This window comes from Alternaria arborescens, assembly GCF_004154835.1.
Source record: "Alternaria arborescens strain FERA 675 chromosome Unknown contig_1, whole genome shotgun sequence".
Classification (NCBI taxonomy): Eukaryota; Fungi; Ascomycota; class Dothideomycetes; order Pleosporales; family Pleosporaceae; genus Alternaria; species Alternaria arborescens.
Genome location: NW_021167856.1, coordinates 1,909,957 through 1,929,723, shown reverse-complemented (window position 1 = coordinate 1,929,723; position 19,767 = coordinate 1,909,957). Strand labels below are relative to the sequence as shown.

Below are 19,767 nucleotides of genomic sequence, written 5' to 3'. Positions count from 1 at the left end.
GAAGATGACAGAAAACTTGCGCATTGTGCATCAGGGCTTCTCACACAATATGCGCCATAAAGTTCGGTCCTATCTTGGAATCTACGGAATACACGTCACGGATACTACAGGTCGCATACCAATACCTCGTACGGTTCTCGAACCTCCATGACGAATACCGGATGTCGTACAATATCCACGATGTCGCACAATCTTCTGGAAACCCATACGCCTTCACGATGTCAGTCTTTGGCAAACAGTTTGCAAACCTGAAAAGCAGTGCCATTGGTATGACATGATCAGATATCTCGCCAGTACCACAACCAACCAAAGTTTCATTCACACCAATATGGCACAACGAGGAAGACAAGTTAGAGTAGGGGATCGTGTCACTTTCACCATCATCGATGAAGATGTCGATCACACCGGTATAGCATTACGAAGAGTAGAACTTGAGATAGGAGATCCGCAGTTTGTTTCTCCCCAAAGACAGATGACTGATCGCAGTGTAAAACCTCAGAGCGGTCAAATTGTGAAGGGAGCCTACGAGCGGCGTGTTACTCGTTCACAGTCAGATTGGTATGAGCAACGCAATGTGTATTCACAAATGTATCATGAATGGCTACGTCCTGGATTCCCACGATCATTAGATCATCACGAAACCTGTAGCATCGACAACCCTGGAAACAATAGTATGGAGACCCCTCTTTCTCCTGTTGGAGAAAATGACACTACTTCCAGCTCTCGCAGCAACCCAACAAGACTGAGTCGTAGCACTGCTGTAAAGCACAACAGTACGAAAGATAGGAAGACCGAAATTAAGAAGCACGACAGCACAGCACACAACAGCCGCGCTTCAGAGATTGCGGCGGCTCATGCTCCAGCTGCTCGGCCTCCTGTAGATGCACGACCATCTAATGTACGACGTCGCTTTAGCTTCGAACTCGCTGACCCAAGCGATGCAACCGGATTGTCAGACACGCCTAATTTTGAAGACATTCCAATAACTCCAGCGGCCACAGACCTAAAACGTCAGCCGGCACAGGTATCGGAAGCAAATCACCAGGTGCGAGCGTCTATAAATCTCTCTCGACCACAAAGACCTATCTGGGAAGAGCAAGGTCGTCCAGCGACCGAAGAAGAACGCGATCATGAAGAGCTCAAAGACTTGGATAGGGTGCGACGTCGCGTTCTGACGACTTTCGACGAGATATTGGGAGAGCGAAAGATTCCCACAGCGTTACTGTAAGAGTCATAGAGAGATAGAGGTGCTATATCATAGAAGGCTAAGATGTGGATGTGAGAGTCTAGTACTATTGCTCGATCATTTGGCTTTGGCAAACACCATCCCGTCCACAGCCGAGCACATGACTTCCAGACCAACAGCCCGTTGTCAGCTAGCACGTGCTCACACTCAAACGCAATGTCACAACGCAACTGCTTGCTCCACTACACTGTGTATTCGTCGTTTAATCTCCTCATGACTACCACAAAAGCAGGATGAGAGTCCTCCCATCATAGTGCACCATTATAACCTTGACACAATGTATTATCAGTCTCACTTACAGTTTCACACCATCCTGAAGTATCGCGAAGTGCCGCCCAAACCTTTTTTCACATTAATAGATCACTATTTACACCCGGTTCTCTCCCCTTTCTAAGCCAATCACAGTGAATCTACTCTTCACACAACCTCAACTAAGGCACCTCACTTCTAGCTATGCCGCGCACACTCTTCGCTCTACCCACGGAAACCCAATCTTCCTGGCTAGACATCCTCCCGCCATCACCTCGCTCTTCCTCACCACCCAAACGCACACCCCATGCAACTCCCCAAATGTTATCTCGTATTCACGCCGTCAAAGATTCCCTCTCCATCATCAGACTATCTTTGAACACACGCATATACATGTCCTTCTCGCACAAACACAACGGCTTCTACTGCGTTCACTGCACCCCTCGGGCTACCTACGGAGCCTGCGGTCCAACGTGCCCTTTGCTACGCCTACAGAAGTCCTACGGCCCCTTTTTCGACGTCGCAGATGAAGACTGGTACAGATAACTCGCATCTGATAAAGCAAAGTACAGGGAAATCACGCATGATATGGCGGCGCGGGGGACGACCGTGTACGCGAGTACTGTTGCGCGGTGGGAGAGGGCGGTAGCGAAATTGAGAAAGGGGATTGAGGTGCCGAGTGAACATTGGGAGAGCGAGGGGTGGCGGTATGTTAAGATTGTGGACAAGAGGAAGGGGATAGAGTTCAAGAAGGAGTGGAGCTTCGAAGGGGCTTGGGGGAGAGGGCCTGGGTTGGAAGGGGAGGTGGCGCCTGAGGTGAGGAAGAGGAAGCTTGGAGGAAGTGTTGATGCTGATGGGAGTTATAGATTGGTGGAAAACATTGCAAAACGAGTCAAGAGAATGTAGTTAGTATGCGTCAGAGGAGCCGAAGGGAGTAAAGAAGGGTTATTTGTGTTTGATGCTGACGCTTCTGTGTAAAACGCAGGTATGGTTATTGATATGTAAGACATTCTTTCCAGTTTCATTCCTCAATCAAGAAACTATTCCTTTCAATCTGTTGTAAACATTGGTATAAGTACCTAGTGCCGAATGAAACAAGAGGTCACGAATACCCCTCGGGTTCGATATCGTATACTGGTACTCGATCCTGAGTTAACTTTAAACATTCGAAGTTCAGAGGTTAGGTTTTGCCTGTCACAAGTTAGTGAAGAACCTTGTTCAAAGTAACTACTTCTTACCTGCATGGCTCTGAACGACTCTACTGTATCCGTAATTGTTTCCTTTAACCCTCTAAAGCTCATCCCTAGCTCCTTCTTTGTCCAAGAGTTGTCTACCAGGAAATGTTCATGTCGCGGTTTACCTTCTGGATCTGGTACGGAGCCGGCCCATTCTGGCGCCACATCTTTCAGTATAGCACAAACATCCTGGAAAAGGAATGTCCCGCCGACTGGTAGAAAACGTCCTCCAGTTGCATGCTCGAATGCTTTAAGGTGTGTTTGAGCGACATCCCGAACGTCGCAAAACGCAGGCAGAGGTGTTGGCGGAACTTCCTTGACGTGCCCTGTCATCAGGTTCCAGATGTCGAGCGCAGATTGATTTAAGTTTGCAGTGGAGTCAAGCTGGGCGACTGGACCATAGACCATGGGGGGATTAACGGTCGCGAGGCTGAAGCTTGGCTTCTCGGCTTCTACAAAGTCCCACGCAGCCAGTTCTGCGAGCTTCTTGGAAGCGCTTCAATGTTCAATCAGTATCTTACTCGATAGATTCTTTGGACTAGGACTTACGCGTATTGGAGTGGCTTGACTTTGAGTGCTTGCTCCTTGGTGATCGGATTCCAATCCTTCTCGGTGTAGACATACCCTGGTCGTGGACCCTTGGAAAAGTCACAGACAGCTGCAAATGACGATGTTACCACTACACGTTTGATTCTGCCATCGTTCCTTTTCGCAGCACTTTTTAAAATTCCAAGAGTACCATGAACAGCAGGAAGGTATACATCGTCGAAATTCTTGACACCGTTATAGAAAGGCGAAGCCACATGGATTATGCCGTCGACACCATCGAGATGACTGTCGAATGCGCCTGGTGCGGTAATATCAGGGACAATTACCAGCTCGTACTTTAGACCAGAGATTCCAAGCTTGTTGGCGGCGGTGTGTACTTGTGCTGCAGACTTCTGGCTCCGCACCGCTCCGCGAACGAAGTATCCCGCAGACGTGAAAGATAAGAGGGTCTGAATACCGACAAACCCGGAGACACCAGTCATGAGGACTGTTTTCGATGCCATCCTGCGCCAGCGATTAGGCAATGAGCTTTGGATATACTGAAAGCCGTTGGTACAACCCTACCTGATCGGAGGTGATTAGGATGACTTTTCTGGATAGGTGCAAAGGTTAGATTGAGATATAAGAAGATTGGATCGCTACTGAAACTAAAAGGGCACTCTTTAACCTTTTGTGAATGAAGTAGTATATGGAGGGGGTTTTCAAGCTTGACCCTCGGGTGATCACTAAACACCAAACACTGGGTAAGTAAGCAGGATACTAAACATCAAACCCTACGCGCGTAAGCTGTATGATCTTTTACTTTTCCAGTGGACAACAGACATTGAACCCCGCTACATAGGTAGCTTGAACCGAGGTATAGGGAGCAGCAGCAGCAGCAGCATAAGAAGCGAGGGTGGTTGACTGGATTGAGACAAATCCTTAACTAATCCAAGGTCTTTGAACGGAACCATTGCTTCTCTTACTGAACATCTTTTTCGGGACACTTTCTGCAAGATACATCAAAGATGCCCATCTGGCTCGTTCTTCATGGCTCAGCAACTTTCACTGACGAAGCCTCCCGCGAGGCGTTTGCCAAGGACGTTACCTCCAAAATATACAAGATGATTCCACCCTTTTACACTGACGTATCATTTGTCCCAACGTCATCCCAGTATGTCGGTGGCGTGAAGAATGATAAGATGGTGCGATTCGTCATCTTCGAGCTAGCTGGAACGCACAATGCTGCTGAGGAGCGCGAGGCGTGGATTCATCACATCGACTCCGTGATAAAGCCTCATGTTGCAGATAAAGGCTATGATTGGGAATTCCATATCGAAGAACCACGAAGAGATCTGTGGAAGATCCAAGGATTGATACCACCGCCATTGGTGAGCGAGGCGCACAAGAAGTGGAGAAGAGAAAACAAGCCGACTCCATATACTAAGCAGGATGGACGGATCGAGAAAGCGATGTTGTAAGAACGGACAAAGTGGCCTTTTGCCCGATTCGAGTTGATGGCTTTGATTTTGTTATGGTCGAGGAAACTTTGGTGGTGGAGATAAGGTGCGATAAGAACAGGTAGTATGATTACGAGGGTTGAACCATAAGAGTGAATCAACGCACCTGGTGTTACGTCTGATGAAACATCACTCTTTTTGACAGGTTATGTTATCTTCAAAGGCGTCTGCTTCGTACACTAGTGTTCCAGCCTCGTTGCCCATGTAATCTTCAGGCTCCTGTATGTCGCTCAAAAAACTCTTTGGTCGCTTGAAACTTGGTGTCCGCTCGGCTGTAGGACCATGAAATCAAGATCATTATGCGATCCTGAGGCTTTTGTCATGCTTTTGATAGCTACTCGTATTGCTGAACATGTATATGTAAAGGTCAAAGTCTGAATCGTACTTAGCGCAGGTTTTGTAGACATATAAACATGGCATGTTCAGCTCTAAGTGCGGGCAGGAGTGCAGTATCCTTGAGTGACTGTAAGGCTAAGCGATCGCCGCTGCAGCGTTGCAGATGTGGTTATTCGAGCCTCCTGTGACGTGCGTCGCGGCTAAACCATGACGTCAATGCGAGCTTAGACAAACTACAGCTCCAGAACTCGACGTCTTGCATACAACCAACTCAACTCAAACCTACACATCTTGCAATACCAGAATCTTTGTCGATCTCAATTCCTTTGTACCAATTTACATCATGAGCTTCCTTCGCCCCATGTCGATGCTGCGTTCGGCAGCTCTACGGCCCGCACTTTCGGCGGCCCCCCGTGCCCGTGTACAAGTCCGCTTCGCGACCTCAGATTACGGTTCCGGTAAGGGCAACCCAGCTGGAGAGTCACCGGAGAAGCAAGGCCAGAACCCCAGCGAGAACCTCGAGCATCCCGGCCCCGCACCGCCCAAGGTTGCCCAAGGCCAGTCTTCGTCGTCGCCAAACAAGGACGGCAACTCGAACCAGAATGAGTCCCCCAAGCCCTCATCAGAGTCGCCAGCTCCTTCATCAAACAAGTCTGGCAAGCGCGAGTTCTCGACATTTGCACGCCAGATGAAGGAGAGCAAAGAGCCAGCCGTCAAGCAGGGTCAAGACAACAAGCCCAGCCCCAACGAAGTCAAAGGTGCGAAACCCAAAATCCTCAACGAAAACCCTCCTGCACCCGAAGAAGAGAGCGAGGACGTCAAGCAACACAACAAGGACATGGGTAACCGGGCGGAACAGGCGCATGAGAAGGTCGACAATGAGGAAGCAGAGAAGGACAAAGTCCCTGCCAGCTTCTGGAAAGGTACGTTATGTCAAAGCGACAGGCATTGGACATGTTGCTAACAAGTGCACAGGCGAAGGTGGACGAAGTGGATCTGAAGGCGTACGAGGATGAGCAAGAGCTTATGCAGAGCGCGAACAACATGACCCTGATGTATAATTAGCTAGAAATGACTGTCGAGAGTCTCAGGAAATGCATGGCATCCATCAAGCACCAAGTGCTTAATTGACGTGTTCGCGTGCTACCCATGGGTTCTCGTGTGTAAAAGAAGGGCTGAGCTTCATAACTCTTGTGCATGTTGGGCCGATGACGTAGTTGGCTAGCGTGGTGATCGCCCCCGCATTATGGGGATGGGAATTTTTTGAAATGCCATGGCGACACACGGCACAGCCGAGTGGAGCTATTTCGTGCCACTTGTGCCATGATGATGAGTTTTGACATGGCAAACAAGATGACATGCCTCGGAGGTTCTCTCCCAGACTGTCAGATGTCAAACATAACAAAGGCCTAGACCGTGTTTGTAGAAGACGATCTCACAATTGCGCACAGTCAAAAGACGCGGTTGCATGTGGCCATAGCCCCTCATTGGCTGCTTCTGGAGGCAGGCGCGTTGGGGATCTTGTTTGTCCAAGCTCCATACGTGCAGCACTACGTCACTCCCACGCACACAATCTACCCGCCATTGTCTGTCCCTCCCCTCATAAACGCTTTGCCCACCATTACCTCTAGTCCTCACACCTCTGCCGAGTTTGCCTAAATCTCGACCCTCGTCTTTTTCCCTATCACCGATATTAAGCATTCTCATATCGGCAGCCGCACATCATGAGATTCTCCCTTACATCCACTCTCGTGGCATCGCTTGCTGCTACAGCAACGGCCAACAGCTGGTTTGGAAGCGCTGGTGCGTATAGTAAACAAGCCCTCCTCTTTGTTTTTGAATTACCCATCGCGTCATGCAGCAGTAAACTGACGTCAGGAAGCAGTCTACGACAAGTGGCATGAGACGGAGCTTGAGCGCTGGCTCAGCGACCACGGCGTTCCCCACCCCAGCCCCTCTGACCGCAAGAACCTCCAGTCGACGGTCAAGGCCAACTGGAACGACAAGGTTGTGACTCCCTACACCAGCTGGGATGCACAGACTCTCTCGAACTACCTGACCCTCAAGGGCCAGCAGGCCAAGAAGGGCACTGAGAAGGATGCCAAGAGCCTCGCTGAGCAGGTCAAGGTCTACTGGACTGAGACTGAGGACTCGGCGAACCAGGCCTATGGTAGCGTCAAGGAATGGATCTTCGATTCGTACGTGCCGGTGCCAGTATCACTTCATCTGTACAATGGCTAACAATCCGCAGTTGGTCGGATTCTCAGCTCAAGGCTTTTGCCGACAAGCACGGCATCCCCGTCCCCCAGCCCCGCCAGCGTGACTCTCTTCTCGCAGCCGTCCGTGACAACTACCAGTCCGCAGCCGAGAAGGCCAAGGAGACTGCCAACTACCCCGGTGACTGGCTCTACGCTTCCTGGTCTGACTCTGACCTCAAGTCTTGGTTCGACGAGCGCGGTTACAACGTTCCCCAGCCCAGCACCCGCGATTCGATGATTGCTGCTCTCCGCCGCCAGTCTCGTCTTGCTAGCCAACAATCCCAGAGTGCCTACGCTTCCGTTTCTTCCGCTGCTGCCAACGCCCAGCAGAGCCTCAGTGACGCCCTCCTTGACTCTTGGTCTGACAGCCAGATCAAGGAGTGGGCTGACAAGAACGGCATCAAGGTTCCCCAGGGTTCCAAGCGTAACGAGCTCATCGCTCTTGCCCGCAAGCACCGTGCTCGTCTCTACGGCGACAGCGCTTCTGCCTCTGCCGAATCTGTCTCTGCTTCTGGTGCTTCCGCTTACGGTGCCGCTACCTCCAAGGCTGGTAACCAGTACGCTGCTGCCACGGGTGGATTCGCTTACTACACCGACTTGATCAAGCAACAGATTGGTCTCGCTGAGGCTAGCGTTGCCTCCGCTACTGATGCTGCCGGATCCAGCGCCAGCTCTGCTTCTGCCCGTGCTTCCTCCAGCGCCAGCTCCCTTACTGGCGCTGCTGCCAAGGCTGCTTCCTCATCCTCGTCCTCTATCTCCAAGTCGGCTGCTAGCGCCAACGCTGCTGCCTCCTCGTCCGCTTCCAGCGCTTCCTCTGTTGCCTCAAAGTCTGCTCAGAGCGGATACGATGCTGCTGCCGCTAGCGCCAGCTCCGCCTCTGCCTCTGCTAAGCAGGAGTTGTAAGCGTCTCGCTACCAATCACCACCGACAAGCAACGTTCGGTCATATCCTTCCTCCCTTTGATATGACTGCCATACGTGCCACTTTCACGACCTTACGATCTGCGTACGGAATAGGCGGAAAATGAAATGGAATCACTGTAACATTAGGATCACAACGATATCCCCTCTGCGACCACCTCCTAGTAGGCTTTCGGAGGGTCGATTTGAGTTTTTCTTTTATTCCTTCCTTGGAAATTGGGAAGGAAGGATGCACGGCGTCTCACGTAGTTTAGTATGCCGCTTGATAATGAAAAAAAGTATAATTGCATCTGCTATGTTCGAATGGATGGGTGTTTGATGTATGATGTAAGGTTATGTGTGGAGAACGCGGCGGGACGGGAGTATATATGTTGCCGTGGTGACATGTTTAGGACGGTGGTGAATGGCAGCCCTGCAACATGAAATCATATTGACCTGTGCATGCAAATTCGAAGGCAACTTGCAGTATCGTATGTAGCCATTGGAGTCGGCGCTAATCTGACGCGGCCCAGACCAATGATGTCTGGCACCTGCGGCACCATCAAACTGAACACCAACCACAACTTTATTGTGCACATGTCATCACAAGATGAGCGCATTTCGCGCAGCTTCCAGAACATACACTGCCAACATTACAAGCTTTGACAAGCTCATCGCCCCGTAATCCGCGGACCGATTTGTTTCACTGCAGATCTGCGACGCGAACACCCTGTTTCGAGTCTCACGGCCGTCTCCAGTTTTCTCACCGTACGAATGGGACGAGAAGAAGCGAACTCCGCATGAGAAAAGTGTCAAAGAGTAATCCCGGTTCCCTCTCTCCGGATTTTGATAAGGTTGGGAGCGCTATTCATGAGGTGCAGATTGTGAGAGCATGCGTAGCTCAGCGCCCAAAGGCGACTTCATCGGCCCGTAAATCAGACAGACTGTGTAATCGGAGGCTCGGGACGCGAGGAAGTATAAGATGGCGCTCAGGTATCTGTGGAATGGTGCATCAGTCTCATCAATCTTTTCAAGCTTTCCTTCGTTCCTCCCTCTACAATCGCTACTCACCTGGAGTGAGCTAGACTTCAATTTACTACATACATCAACGTACACATATACCTAATCTTAAATTTACCATTCGCGCTTCACACATACGCCAAAATGAAGACCTTCACCCTCCTCTGCCTTTTCGCCTCCGCCATCGCAGCTCCAGCTCCCCAAGCCTCTGGCACCACCAACTGCGCCGCCATCCAAACGAAGCTCGAGCAGGGCATCCAAGCCAACCTCGACATTCAAGCCCGAGAGCTAAAAGGGTATGCTTACTCCCCTTCCGCACAAAATTCCACAATACTGACAGGTGCCCCCCTCAGCGTGTACGCCTTAAAACTTCAAGCCGGAACCGCCGGATTCAACGCCACCCAAACTTCCGTTCTTGCAATCCAACAACGTGGCGTCGACATTCGCGCCAACAACCAGAAACTCGCCAAGGAGATCAACAGCCCGGCTGCTGATGGACTGGCTATCGTAGCTGGTGCGCAGACCAAAGAGATTGGTCAGGTCAAGAATTTGAAGGGTAATGCAGCGGCGGATGGAGAGACGATCAAGATGTTGGTGCAGGAGGTCATGGATGGGACGATGCAGAATCAGAAGAACTTACAGGCGGCAAAGGGTCAGGTTTGTGCGAAGTAGGGGGGTTAGCTTGAACAGGAGTGAGTTGGGTAGCATGTGTTTAATTGTAAGAGTACTGCTGAGTGCTGTCTTTGGGGGGGTTGTATGGCATGATATTTCAAGAGATGGTAATGCTAGTCTGGTATCCACAGGTTCGTCTACGATAATTCAACGTATAGTACGTAGATGCTCAAATGGTGCACTGCATGCATCAGTATATCAGAGATTAACACATTCATAAATCACTTACGCATTGGATAAACGAGTCACACAGCTGTTAGTCTTTTTTTTCTTTGCTCGGAATCGGACTTAACACTTACTCCGCTACCGTTGCAAGAGTCGAGGGCGGGCCGTCCACCCCTACCAGGGTATACACAATTCCTAAATGTAGGAAAAGTCGGATTTGGACTTCCTGGTTCTTGACACTATACGCGTATTATGAATTGAGATTCTTCTTCTTGTGCTTCACTAATAACTCACGCAGAAGGACCAGCTCTGCGAACAGTTAGTAGGGGCTGGCTTTCTAGTGATCTGTGCTGTACTCACATAGGGACTGGGACATGAAGACCCTGACGGTAAACCCCATCCTCCGTTACAAAAAGCGGCCTCTGAAGAGGCAGCGATAGCCGCAAGAATTGGCAGGGCAAGTTTCATGGTAGTGGATGACGAGGATACGTTATTTCTCCAAGGGTGTACCAAACAACTAGCTGTGTGATGAACACACATATATACCCGATCTTGACATCTTATACGGATGAATTCTTGTCCAGCATCAATGAGCGGTCACTCATCAACAATATCTCACCGATATACCTGGACACTCTGGATTAACTGTGGTTCCTACTTGGTTTCCGCCGCGATATATCCGCAACTAGCTCAAGCTAGGTAGTCAATTTCGCCATGTCGGGAAGTCGGAATAGAGCAGGGGTCGTGCGGTGAAGACTTTCCATGGAATATGAATGATAGAGTGCAGTGTAAGAGGAAACAGGTAATGCTCTTCTCACCAACCAAGTGGTGGCAGCGAGCAAACAGCCTGACTGCTCATGATTGAATTGATATTGCGCTACTGCCAAAGTACCGAACCAAACTGCTGGTGAAGTGGTCGTCGGGTACGTAAGTACCGGTGGACTAGACCAAGCTGCAGGGTTCAATTGAGGCGGTAACTCGGAAATCGGCTACCGCTAAGGAGCTTCCGAGCACAGCTACTGTACGGAAGAAGACATACGAAGCATCATAGTATCGCAAACATCGAGTTGTGGACCCATTGCGCAGCTGCCGGCTGGGCAGCTTACGCTAGCACTAGCACGGACTTGGCTAGCGCCAGGAACTGATACGTACGTAAAGGCACCGGGATAAGTGCTCTTCTCCAAGGCCCGAATGAACTTGAAACGGGATTGTTTTGACGATAATGGTGATGTCGAATTGGAGGAATATCGCTGTTCAATAATCACGTAGGAATACATAGGTAGATGGTAATGCAGGTGTGTTTTCAGGCTACCTGGTTTCCGCTACATGCAAATGTACATGTTCATTCACTAAAGTGAGTGAAGCCAAGGCCATGAATGCCATGTATGTTGAACCGGGAAATAGCGATGAGAATACAAACTACGGCTTTATGTTGATCGTTGCCCATCTAGCACGGCGAAGAACCCACGACCCATTTTAATAGATTGCCCAGGTAAGGCTCATGGCATGACGAAGATGCCTACCAGTATAGAGAGACTAGAACTGATCTACGGATATACCAAACAGCAATATAAATACTTGGACATACGCTCTTCTGGAACGTCTATCATCAACCAGCTACTCAATTGACTTCGACATAATACCCTCAAAAACCCGACCGCCATGCAGCCTCTTCGCATCCTCTCTTCTGTGGTTCTCAGCCTCACACTAGTAACAGCTTCTCCTGTTCCTGACTCTGCCGTTCAAATCTCCGACAACGCACAAATGCTTGGACGAAACAGGTGTCTCTACTCCGGCAATCAAATCAAGACATGCTCCGGTGACGGAGCGGGAGTGTGTTGCACTGGTGACTTGAAGTGTCCAAGTGGTGGAGGTTGCGCTGCCGCTGGTGTCTGCTACTACAACTGTTAAGGCTGCGATCGGATGCTTCTGTTTCTGTTGCTTACCCATACGGTAATTTGTTCCTTCCTTCATGATCTGGATTGGTTCAGTGATCTAACAGGCGTAGTCGATTTGATACGTTTTGGAAGCTTCATACCCAAAGCATAAGATAATTGGTGTCATTGTTCTGGAACCGCGAGCTCCCTTCCAATTAATTCAGTATGGTCCTAGAATAACTGTCGGCATCAAGTTTGGAGTCAGTTAGTGAGAATGATATGCAGTTCTTCCTCTTTTTTTTTTTTCAAGTAGACACACAAGTCATGGACTGCTTGAGAGAGTTTCTAGATTGTAAAGGTGTTAGCATCTACCAGTGAACCAAAAGACAGATTCGTCAAACCGTGAAATAGCGCAGCTAGGTTAGGCTTAAGCCATGGCCGCAGGGGAGCCACACAGTTCGTGTGGCGGCTTCCTAAATCTATGAATTCGCCCAGTACTTAATTTCGTCTCTCCTTAACTTTGGCTGCGAAACCGATGAGCCGGATATAGAGACTCAGATCCAAGCTCTGCATGCAGTCCTTCGCTGATCATATTAAGACATAAGGAGAGGCGAGAGAATGGTAACCTACTTGTTAGTAGTGTCGTAGCGTAGATATAGCGTGGCAAGCGCAACAGCGAGTGCGCGCCACAGGAAGGCTTATTTCCAACATCACAACACCAGCTACAACACTGACAATAGAACAGGGGGCAGCCAAAGCTGTTTTGTGGGTATGCAATTGTACAGTATTCGCGATTACATCTCGAAAATCATCTGCTAATCCCCTGCAGTATTAGATTCTCAACACTGCACGCCGAGAACCGCGGTACAGCGGTGACCCAGATGAGCTCCAGCAAAACAACACCAAAGTCGTACAATCATTCCGGTCCTCAAAGCACAAGTCAATGACCTTTGCCATACGAACCAGGACTCCTCTGGAAGACCCAAAGGCAATTCTACTTACTCGTGGAGTTCTAGCACTACGTTCAGATGACGAAGAAGCGGTATCTGGGAATAGTGTGTTAAACACCGGGGCCTTGATTCCTAGCTCGCCACCCCGCGTCGCCGATGCAGGTTCGTAACGAAAACCCAGGGTTACTTCGTCATGGGTCCATGTCTGTCGTGCGCACCGAGCCAGACAATGTCACACCGCCCTAGAGCAGACTCCACTGCGTCCCGCAAACCTAGGATGATTCGACCTTCAGGCCTTCCTGTGTGCACTATACCGATGACGGAGCACCTAGTGTCAGTGTTCCTTGAGCGATGTCCATCTCCGCATTGCGATCGACGGCGAGGCTACGGCAAGGCTGGTCGGCAATATTAACTTTCAGCCTATTCTAGTTAGCCGCACCTGATTTGGACAACAAGGGAGAGTCAGGGCCCAATGCGGTCTTCATCGCGTCGATTATCCAGAACCGGTGTGTCTGAAGGTGCATGCAACCCTGTTGCACTTAACACCAACAGCCTTAGCTTCGAATATGGCATGGAAAAAACTTTCAGGTTCTCCATACCCAACCCATATGGTCCATGCTGTACCCCACGGAAAGTGTGCCGTCCCGGAATCTGGGTTATCCGCAGTACCTAAATAAGTAAGATCGTAGCCAGGGGTGGCCCTTTAGACCTTTATGTGGTGAGCTGAAGATGCAGGATGTAAGGAGTTTGCATTATAGAATACACTTTCGGGCCTTACTTACACCCAATCGCAACCTATGGAATTCACATTGTACCGTACGAATAGTGCGCTGTCCTGAGAGCTAGATCATTTGCAGTAATTAGGATGGTAGCGAGAGACTAAGAGACGGGATCAGGACAGTCGGATGAGGCGCTGGATCTTCATTTAGTCTTCATGTGGTGAGCTGAAGATGTGGAGTGTGGGGAGTCATGGCTGGAAGCTCCGCGGTATACGTCTGAGCTCTATGAACTTGGAATCGAGATGAGCAGTATAAGAGTCTGGTACATCCTTCGACGATAAGTATTACAACATCCATCGTCGTTGATCACACTCGACACCTTGATCACCACCTTGATTGTCACCTTGCGAGTCATGCTTGGCGCAAAACCACTCACTTGCGGCATCCTTGCTGCTATTGCACCCATTGCAGCGGCTGGATATGGAAATGCAAACCCTTTCTGCAAAGGTGGCATTCCTGCCATCGCAGCTGCTATCCTGACCAAATACGAACCTGCTGAGACTTTCTGTTCGAGCGCATATCCTCTGCCCAAAATCACGTCGACCAAGACTGCAAGCACGTCGACCGTAACGACCACTGTTGCTACTGTGAGTCCTACCACCACAATCGCTACTGTCACAGCAACGTAAGTCCTCCATCCATTCCTAGATTTGTAATGACTAAGTCGTGATAGAATCACTCCTTCCACTGAGACAGTCACTGTCACTTCGGACACAGTGACAGAATCGGTCACCACCACTGTTGATACCACCACGTTCACAGAGTGAGTTTAGTACTACTAGTAATAATCTTCAAAACTAATGGCCTCATAGATACGTTGAAGCGACGACTACGTCGACATCTACGTTCTACACCATCTCCATTATACAGAAGCGAGATGAAGACAACCAACTGGTTGAACGCCACAACCCTCAGGCAGCATCTCACTGGGCTAGCGTCCAGAAGCAAGCCAAGTCCTTCGTCGGTAGCGTGTGCACATGTCTAGAAACGCCTGTCACCGTCTCAGCGACAACGACACCATTGACAACGACAAGTGTCACGGCCACTTCATCCGTCGAGGTTACTGCTACAGCCACAGAGTAAGTTCAGACCATGCCTTGGGCGAACACAAAAGCCTGACTTTTGCAGCACCGTGACCGCCACCTCGACCGTGTCCGCTACCTCAACCACCACCACAACAATTTCCATCACCGCAAGCGAAAGCATCACCAGCACCACCACGACGACGATTGTCGAGACGGTCACAGCTGTCGCACAGTACCGGGGTCCTATCTGCAACAAGCCGAACATGCAAGGAGGTATGGGAGGCTGCTCGTCGAACTGCTATTGCGATCCCCGCACGCCCGGTGGCCAGCAATACGGCGTCTGTGACACAGCTACTGGCTGCACTCAGCCTTCCTGCTCGAGCGATCTCGACTGCGGCCCTGGCCAGGCTTGCGCCAACTACAGCTGTCCTCAGGGCCCAGTGTGCGTGAACTACTCGGGTTGCTCGTCGTCATTTGTGCCGGCTCAGGCGCCGGCTAAGAGGGGATTGGTTGAAGGTGCGAAGAGGATGGCTCAAGGAGAGCGGAGAGCACAGGCTGTTGATGCGAAGAAGTTGCTCCAGTGCAGGTGGGATGGACTTACGCCGCAGCAATGCCCAGCTTAAGACAGACCTACTCCGAGGGATACATAACTCTCAAAGTCAAAGCAGTTACGAATCCATGTCATCAATTCCTGACTCTGACCCACATGTGTGCATGCCATAACGACTGCCCGAACATCATTCTTTTTCGTTCATCATTTGGTTTTTCGCTACTAGTTCTCTCTTGGTAACCTCGCTGCTCGTCAAAGTGCTTCTCCATAGCCCAATCCATCTTGTGGTTTTCGAATAAGAGAGGGTGGTGTTGAAAGAGAGAGTCGGAGTAGGGAGACAAACTTGATATGGAATGATTTGAGAAGTGTAAGAAACACATGCAAGTATGTGTGTACAGCTTTGGATAGTCACAACATTTCGCAGTTCCCGATAGTGTTTGTTTTAGAGAATTAATCCACAAACTCCACATGGAGAGTCCTGTTGTGTGGTTTGAAGAATAAGGAGAAACAAAATGATGTCGAAAAGGAAGGGTGTAAGCTGAGCTGTTTATATAGCCAGCTCCGACACTAAGCGAGTGCCATTAGGTAGGTAGCATACGATATCATATATTGAAAGAGAACCAGGCGGATGCCCATGGTCTTCTAGAACCACGGTTTTGTGCTCCTGCGACCATGCTGCGAAAAACACCCATCGACTTTCTCAACAAGCTTGTTTTATCCACATGTTCCTCTAGTGCGCCATCTTTGGAAGAATTCCGTTCTCGGAGGCATAGTGAGCCGGAGCCCTGTTTTGGGGTAACCCGTACAGTTGAGCAGAACGCACGTGAAATCAATGCGATCTGTTTCAGGAAGTTTCTGGAGCGAACAACACATGTATTATGGAAGGTGTATTTCTGAATATAAGAAGAGCATTCTTGTTGCTCATAGGTTGAATTTTCGCTGGTTTTTGGACATAAGAACAGGATAACCTTTTTTTGGTATAAAAGTAGAGGGTGTTGACGGAAAGAGAAAATAAGTAGGGAAGAGAACTTTATACGGAGTGAGTCGAGAGGCGCTAGAAACACATACACGTGTTTGGCTGAAACTTTGAATTTTTACTGCGTTTGTCAATTTTCGATGGCCGGCTTCAAAGCCGATGTTCAATTCTACATGAGTGACAAACTGACTTCAGTGATCAGCAGGCCTACACGGCATGTATTCAGCGTCCTGAGCGCATTGATCTTCGACCGATTTCTCTACCCACGTCTCTTATTCCAAGTCTGCTGAGAAACAATCCACTGTCCCGCTCCCTCTCCCAACTCATCACCCAGCCTAAACAAATACCCCTCCAAACCTTCTAGTCCTGCCCTGACCCTCACCGCAATGTTACCTCCCTCCCGAAACGTTTCCTGCAGCGCTGCGAACCCATCAACCAGTACTTCATGAACCGGGAAATACCCAGTCTCCGTTGTCACGTAGTCATGATGCGCCTTCTTTAACTGAGTAACAAGGCATGAGTTCTTGATCTTCATAGTGAATGGACTCAGAATCTGCGATGGCAGGAGTGCCGTGGCATGCGCGCTTTGGACCGATAGGATAGCCCGACGGTATGTGAGCCAGGCGGCGACAGTGACGAGGAGGTGATCGGTAAAGTCCTTGCCTACTCGCATATAGGACAGGAAGAGAGCGATCTCGGAGAAGGACTCTTCAATCACGTCTAGTGTGGTAGCTTCCGAAAAACGTGGCGACCCGAAGTTGTCGAAGTATAAGAGGAACATAGCCGTGAATTCCGCACAACAAACTCTCATCTCGATATGGACCTTCTTCCTGTGTTTGTTCAGCGCGTCGTGCTTCTTACTGTCGCTGAGCACTTCAAGCAAATGACACATCTCCGTTCCAAAGTAATCCAGCGCTTCAAGCATCCTCTTTCTCTTGTCTCTTCTCTCCTTCTTTTCACGGTCCGGAAGCCTATCGAGCTCATCAAGGTATTTTATGAAGGCCATAGAAGAGGTAGGAAGGTTGATTGCGAATAGAGAGTGGACCGGTTGATTTGTCCTTGGGCCGGTTGAGTCGTTCTGTCCAGATATCGCAGTTCCGTCTACGCGATCGAGCTGCCTTGTCGTAGTATCTAGTCGCGAAGAGAGAGGCGTGGTCCTACTTGTACTCGCGCCACAAGAACTGAGCAAGGAAGCAGCGATCTCTGCAGGTAATGGACCGTGCATGATATCGCCTTGGTGTCTCTTGAGGTATTTGGTACGGGTATGGATTGCGGTATCAGTCAGCGTAGGCAGATTGAACGGCGTTATGGCCGTATGAAAACTTGGGCGTTGAGCGACGGCGTGTCGGCGTTAGAGAAAAAAAAGTGAATGTGAATTTGAACACAATTGGTGAGAGATGAAGGTGAGGAATGAGCATTAACCTCCAACACCGTATCCCGAGCGCCCATCTGACAGAATTGAAAGGGAAGATAACCCATAGTATACATGTGCGAGAAGTCCGTATCAGGACTTGTCAGCATCCAGAGCACCAGTACGTGTTTTCGTCACTTTGTCATCCACACGAGGCTTATCGAGCTCCTTCCTGGCGGGAGTGGCTGCCGTGTCCAGCTTTACGGCCTCAGTCGTGACTGCCGATTGGCCTACAGGAGCAACACTCTTCTCATGCCCAACCACAATCCCATCATTCTTCGCATCACCATCGTCAGCCCCTTCTCTCGCCTTCATCAGCCTCCACAGGACATGGTCGGCTGCCCTCAGTATCCTACTCCCATCCTCAGCATCCCTCCTCCACCTCTCTCTCTTCTCCTTTGTGTATCTCTCATCTCTGCATCCCTCCTCGAACCTCTTGACCTCAGCCGCAATCTGCCAATGTAACTTTTCAATCTCGCCCATCGAGTACGTCGGTTTGTGCGTTGCGAAGGAAGTCAAGGCTTGAGGGGCGGGTAGCCAGTCGGCGAGGGCATCTGTTCGAGTTGTCATCATGCTGGTGGAGATGGAGGAAGTGGCAGGGGTAGCGGTCGTGGCTATTTCCCAAACAAGCTTGTGCTTGAGCGACATGCGCCAATGGATGAGCTTGACGTCGATTTCATACGCTGCAGCACGAAGGCGATTGTACGCTATGTCGACGACATGGATCTCCTGAAGACGTCGGTGCCGTTCTTCTTCATCCATAGTATCCAGGTGACAGTACTCGTACTGCTGCTGTGCGTTGACAAACAGGAGGTATTCGGCTTCCTTGAGGAGTTCCTGTCTGTCCGCCTCCATGGCTTCGATTCTAGCTTTGGTACTTTGTACGTCAATCTGGCGCAAGTCTTCGGCGTACTCGATGGGTGCAATGTAGAACGGCGGCTGCTCTTCGACAGGTGCTTCAGTGATTGCGGCGGGCGCTTCGCTGCCAGCGAAAGGTTCGCTGGCATGTACTTCTCGATCGAAGACTTCCTCAGGCAGCCATCTTGTGTACCAGAAACCGTTGTGTCGTACGTACTGCTGCATGATAGGATCGAGACTAGTCATCATCTCTGCGTCCCAGAAGATGGCCCAGAACTCGAGTGATCGTCGCTTGAGTTGCCGACCAAGATGTTTATAAGCCTCCTGCCTCTCTCCTGTGTACTGGAATTATGCATGCGCTCCCAGCACACCTGCACAAGCACCGGTATTCATCATGCCCAAACATCGTGTCCATCGTGGTATAGCAGGCCGGCGCATAATCAGCGACGGCACCGAGGCAGCCAGCCCCAATGCCGCACCTGCCAAAGCGCCATCATCCACAGTGTATGACTTTGTACGCTCGTAGAGCTTCCAGTCGTTGATCTCTGGCACCTTTTGCGACACCACCACCTTGGCGAAAGCCGAGTAGTAATACCAGTTGAGCGCCGCTCCTGCCACACCTGTCCAAACCCCCAGTCTGGCTGAAGCCCGTATGAAGACAGCCGCCCTAGATAGCGGCTGCGCAGGAGTTACTCTCTGACTATATCTCGATGCGAAGGACGTATAGGCGGCGGCGACAACGGTCGAGGAAAGCACGGAATACTGGAGGGTCGCATTGGCACCGATGGGATCCGGTCGTTTCGGGACAAGTCGATGTTGGCCTTCACCTGCACGCACCGTCTGATCAGCAACCTCTCCGACTTTGTGTATTCTGCAATGGCATACCAGGCGGCGCAAAGAGTCTCAGCACCATGGCGCCGAAACTACTTGTGCGGTGCGATGCAAGCAACCGGCCATAGGGTCATATGCGAGAAGAGCAATGCCGTCTAGGGGCCGTCGGCGCCTAAGGTTTGTATGCGAACGATCTTCAGACGCCGTCGCGAAGTGGTGTGCAGCTACAGCGAGCGCGTGAACTACCCACGAGGCTATTCATGGCAGTAGGGGTGCGTGGGCAGTGACGGTGAGTGGGCGTGGCTGGGGGTAGTCATGAGACATGAGGCAGACGGATGTCTTAGACTGGCAGCCACAGCGGGCGGCCGCCGGGAAGACGCGT

General features: G+C 50.4%; 11 protein-coding genes across 12 annotated transcripts; 7 read left to right on the top strand and 4 right to left on the bottom strand.

Moving 5' to 3' along the window:
- Positions 1-328: 328 nt before the first annotated feature.
- AA0111_g754 (hypothetical protein) lies at positions 329-1,228 on the top strand (the record flags this gene model as incomplete). Its single annotated transcript, XM_028653887.1, has 1 exon — positions 329-1,228. The coding sequence occupies one exon, from the start codon at positions 329-331 to the stop codon at positions 1,226-1,228; it is 900 nt and encodes a 299-aa protein (XP_028512235.1).
- A 1,440-nt stretch (positions 1,229-2,668) lies between these two features.
- Positions 2,669-3,782, bottom strand: AA0111_g753 (hypothetical protein; the record flags this gene model as incomplete). Its single annotated transcript, XM_028653876.1, has 3 exons — positions 2,669-2,686; positions 2,734-3,226; positions 3,280-3,782. 3 exons carry the CDS (start codon positions 3,780-3,782, stop codon positions 2,669-2,671), a joined length of 1,014 nt encoding a protein of 337 aa, XP_028512240.1.
- Positions 3,783-4,286: 504 nt separating this feature from the next.
- Positions 4,287-4,739, top strand: AA0111_g752 (hypothetical protein; the record flags this gene model as incomplete). The annotated part of the gene is made up of 1 exon (XM_028653865.1): positions 4,287-4,739. The coding sequence occupies one exon, from the start codon at positions 4,287-4,289 to the stop codon at positions 4,737-4,739; it is 453 nt and encodes a 150-aa protein (XP_028512241.1).
- Positions 4,740-5,457: 718 nt separating this feature from the next.
- On the top strand, positions 5,458-6,130 carry AA0111_g751 (hypothetical protein; the record flags this gene model as incomplete). Its single annotated transcript, XM_028653854.1, has 2 exons — positions 5,458-6,037; positions 6,090-6,130. 2 exons carry the CDS (start codon positions 5,458-5,460, stop codon positions 6,128-6,130), a joined length of 621 nt encoding a protein of 206 aa, XP_028512237.1.
- A 708-nt stretch (positions 6,131-6,838) lies between these two features.
- AA0111_g750 (hypothetical protein) lies at positions 6,839-8,275 on the top strand (the record flags this gene model as incomplete). Of its 2 annotated transcripts, none has more annotated exons than XM_028653843.1 (3): positions 6,839-6,917; positions 7,000-7,312; positions 7,366-8,275. In XM_028653843.1, the coding sequence occupies 3 exons, from the start codon at positions 6,839-6,841 to the stop codon at positions 8,273-8,275; spliced, it is 1,302 nt and encodes a 433-aa protein (XP_028512239.1). The 2 variants fall into 2 exon arrangements, with proteins under 2 accessions (XP_028512239.1, XP_028512238.1); XM_028653842.1 differs by having other exon boundaries at positions 6,839-6,926.
- Positions 8,276-9,435: 1,160 nt separating this feature from the next.
- On the top strand, positions 9,436-9,963 carry AA0111_g749 (hypothetical protein; the record flags this gene model as incomplete). The annotated part of the gene is made up of 1 exon (XM_028653830.1): positions 9,436-9,963. One exon carries the CDS (start codon positions 9,436-9,438, stop codon positions 9,961-9,963), a length of 528 nt encoding a protein of 175 aa, XP_028512205.1.
- A 169-nt stretch (positions 9,964-10,132) lies between these two features.
- On the bottom strand, positions 10,133-10,596 carry AA0111_g748 (hypothetical protein; the record flags this gene model as incomplete). The annotated part of the gene is made up of 4 exons (XM_028653819.1): positions 10,133-10,144; positions 10,193-10,216; positions 10,263-10,367; positions 10,423-10,596. 4 exons carry the CDS (start codon positions 10,594-10,596, stop codon positions 10,133-10,135), a joined length of 315 nt encoding a protein of 104 aa, XP_028512204.1.
- Positions 10,597-11,790: 1,194 nt separating this feature from the next.
- AA0111_g747 (hypothetical protein) lies at positions 11,791-12,039 on the top strand (the record flags this gene model as incomplete). The annotated part of the gene is made up of 1 exon (XM_028653808.1): positions 11,791-12,039. One exon carries the CDS (start codon positions 11,791-11,793, stop codon positions 12,037-12,039), a length of 249 nt encoding a protein of 82 aa, XP_028512358.1.
- A 2,048-nt stretch (positions 12,040-14,087) lies between these two features.
- Positions 14,088-15,382, top strand: AA0111_g746 (hypothetical protein; the record flags this gene model as incomplete). The annotated part of the gene is made up of 4 exons (XM_028653797.1): positions 14,088-14,359; positions 14,408-14,497; positions 14,547-14,813; positions 14,863-15,382. 4 exons carry the CDS (start codon positions 14,088-14,090, stop codon positions 15,380-15,382), a joined length of 1,149 nt encoding a protein of 382 aa, XP_028512357.1.
- Positions 15,383-16,544: 1,162 nt separating this feature from the next.
- Positions 16,545-17,510, bottom strand: AA0111_g745 (hypothetical protein; the record flags this gene model as incomplete). The annotated part of the gene is made up of 1 exon (XM_028653786.1): positions 16,545-17,510. One exon carries the CDS (start codon positions 17,508-17,510, stop codon positions 16,545-16,547), a length of 966 nt encoding a protein of 321 aa, XP_028512168.1.
- Positions 17,511-17,789: 279 nt separating this feature from the next.
- AA0111_g744 (hypothetical protein) lies at positions 17,790-19,467 on the bottom strand (the record flags this gene model as incomplete). Its single annotated transcript, XM_028653775.1, has 3 exons — positions 17,790-18,889; positions 19,034-19,381; positions 19,440-19,467. 3 exons carry the CDS (start codon positions 19,465-19,467, stop codon positions 17,790-17,792), a joined length of 1,476 nt encoding a protein of 491 aa, XP_028512167.1.
- Positions 19,468-19,767: the final 300 nt, after the last annotated feature.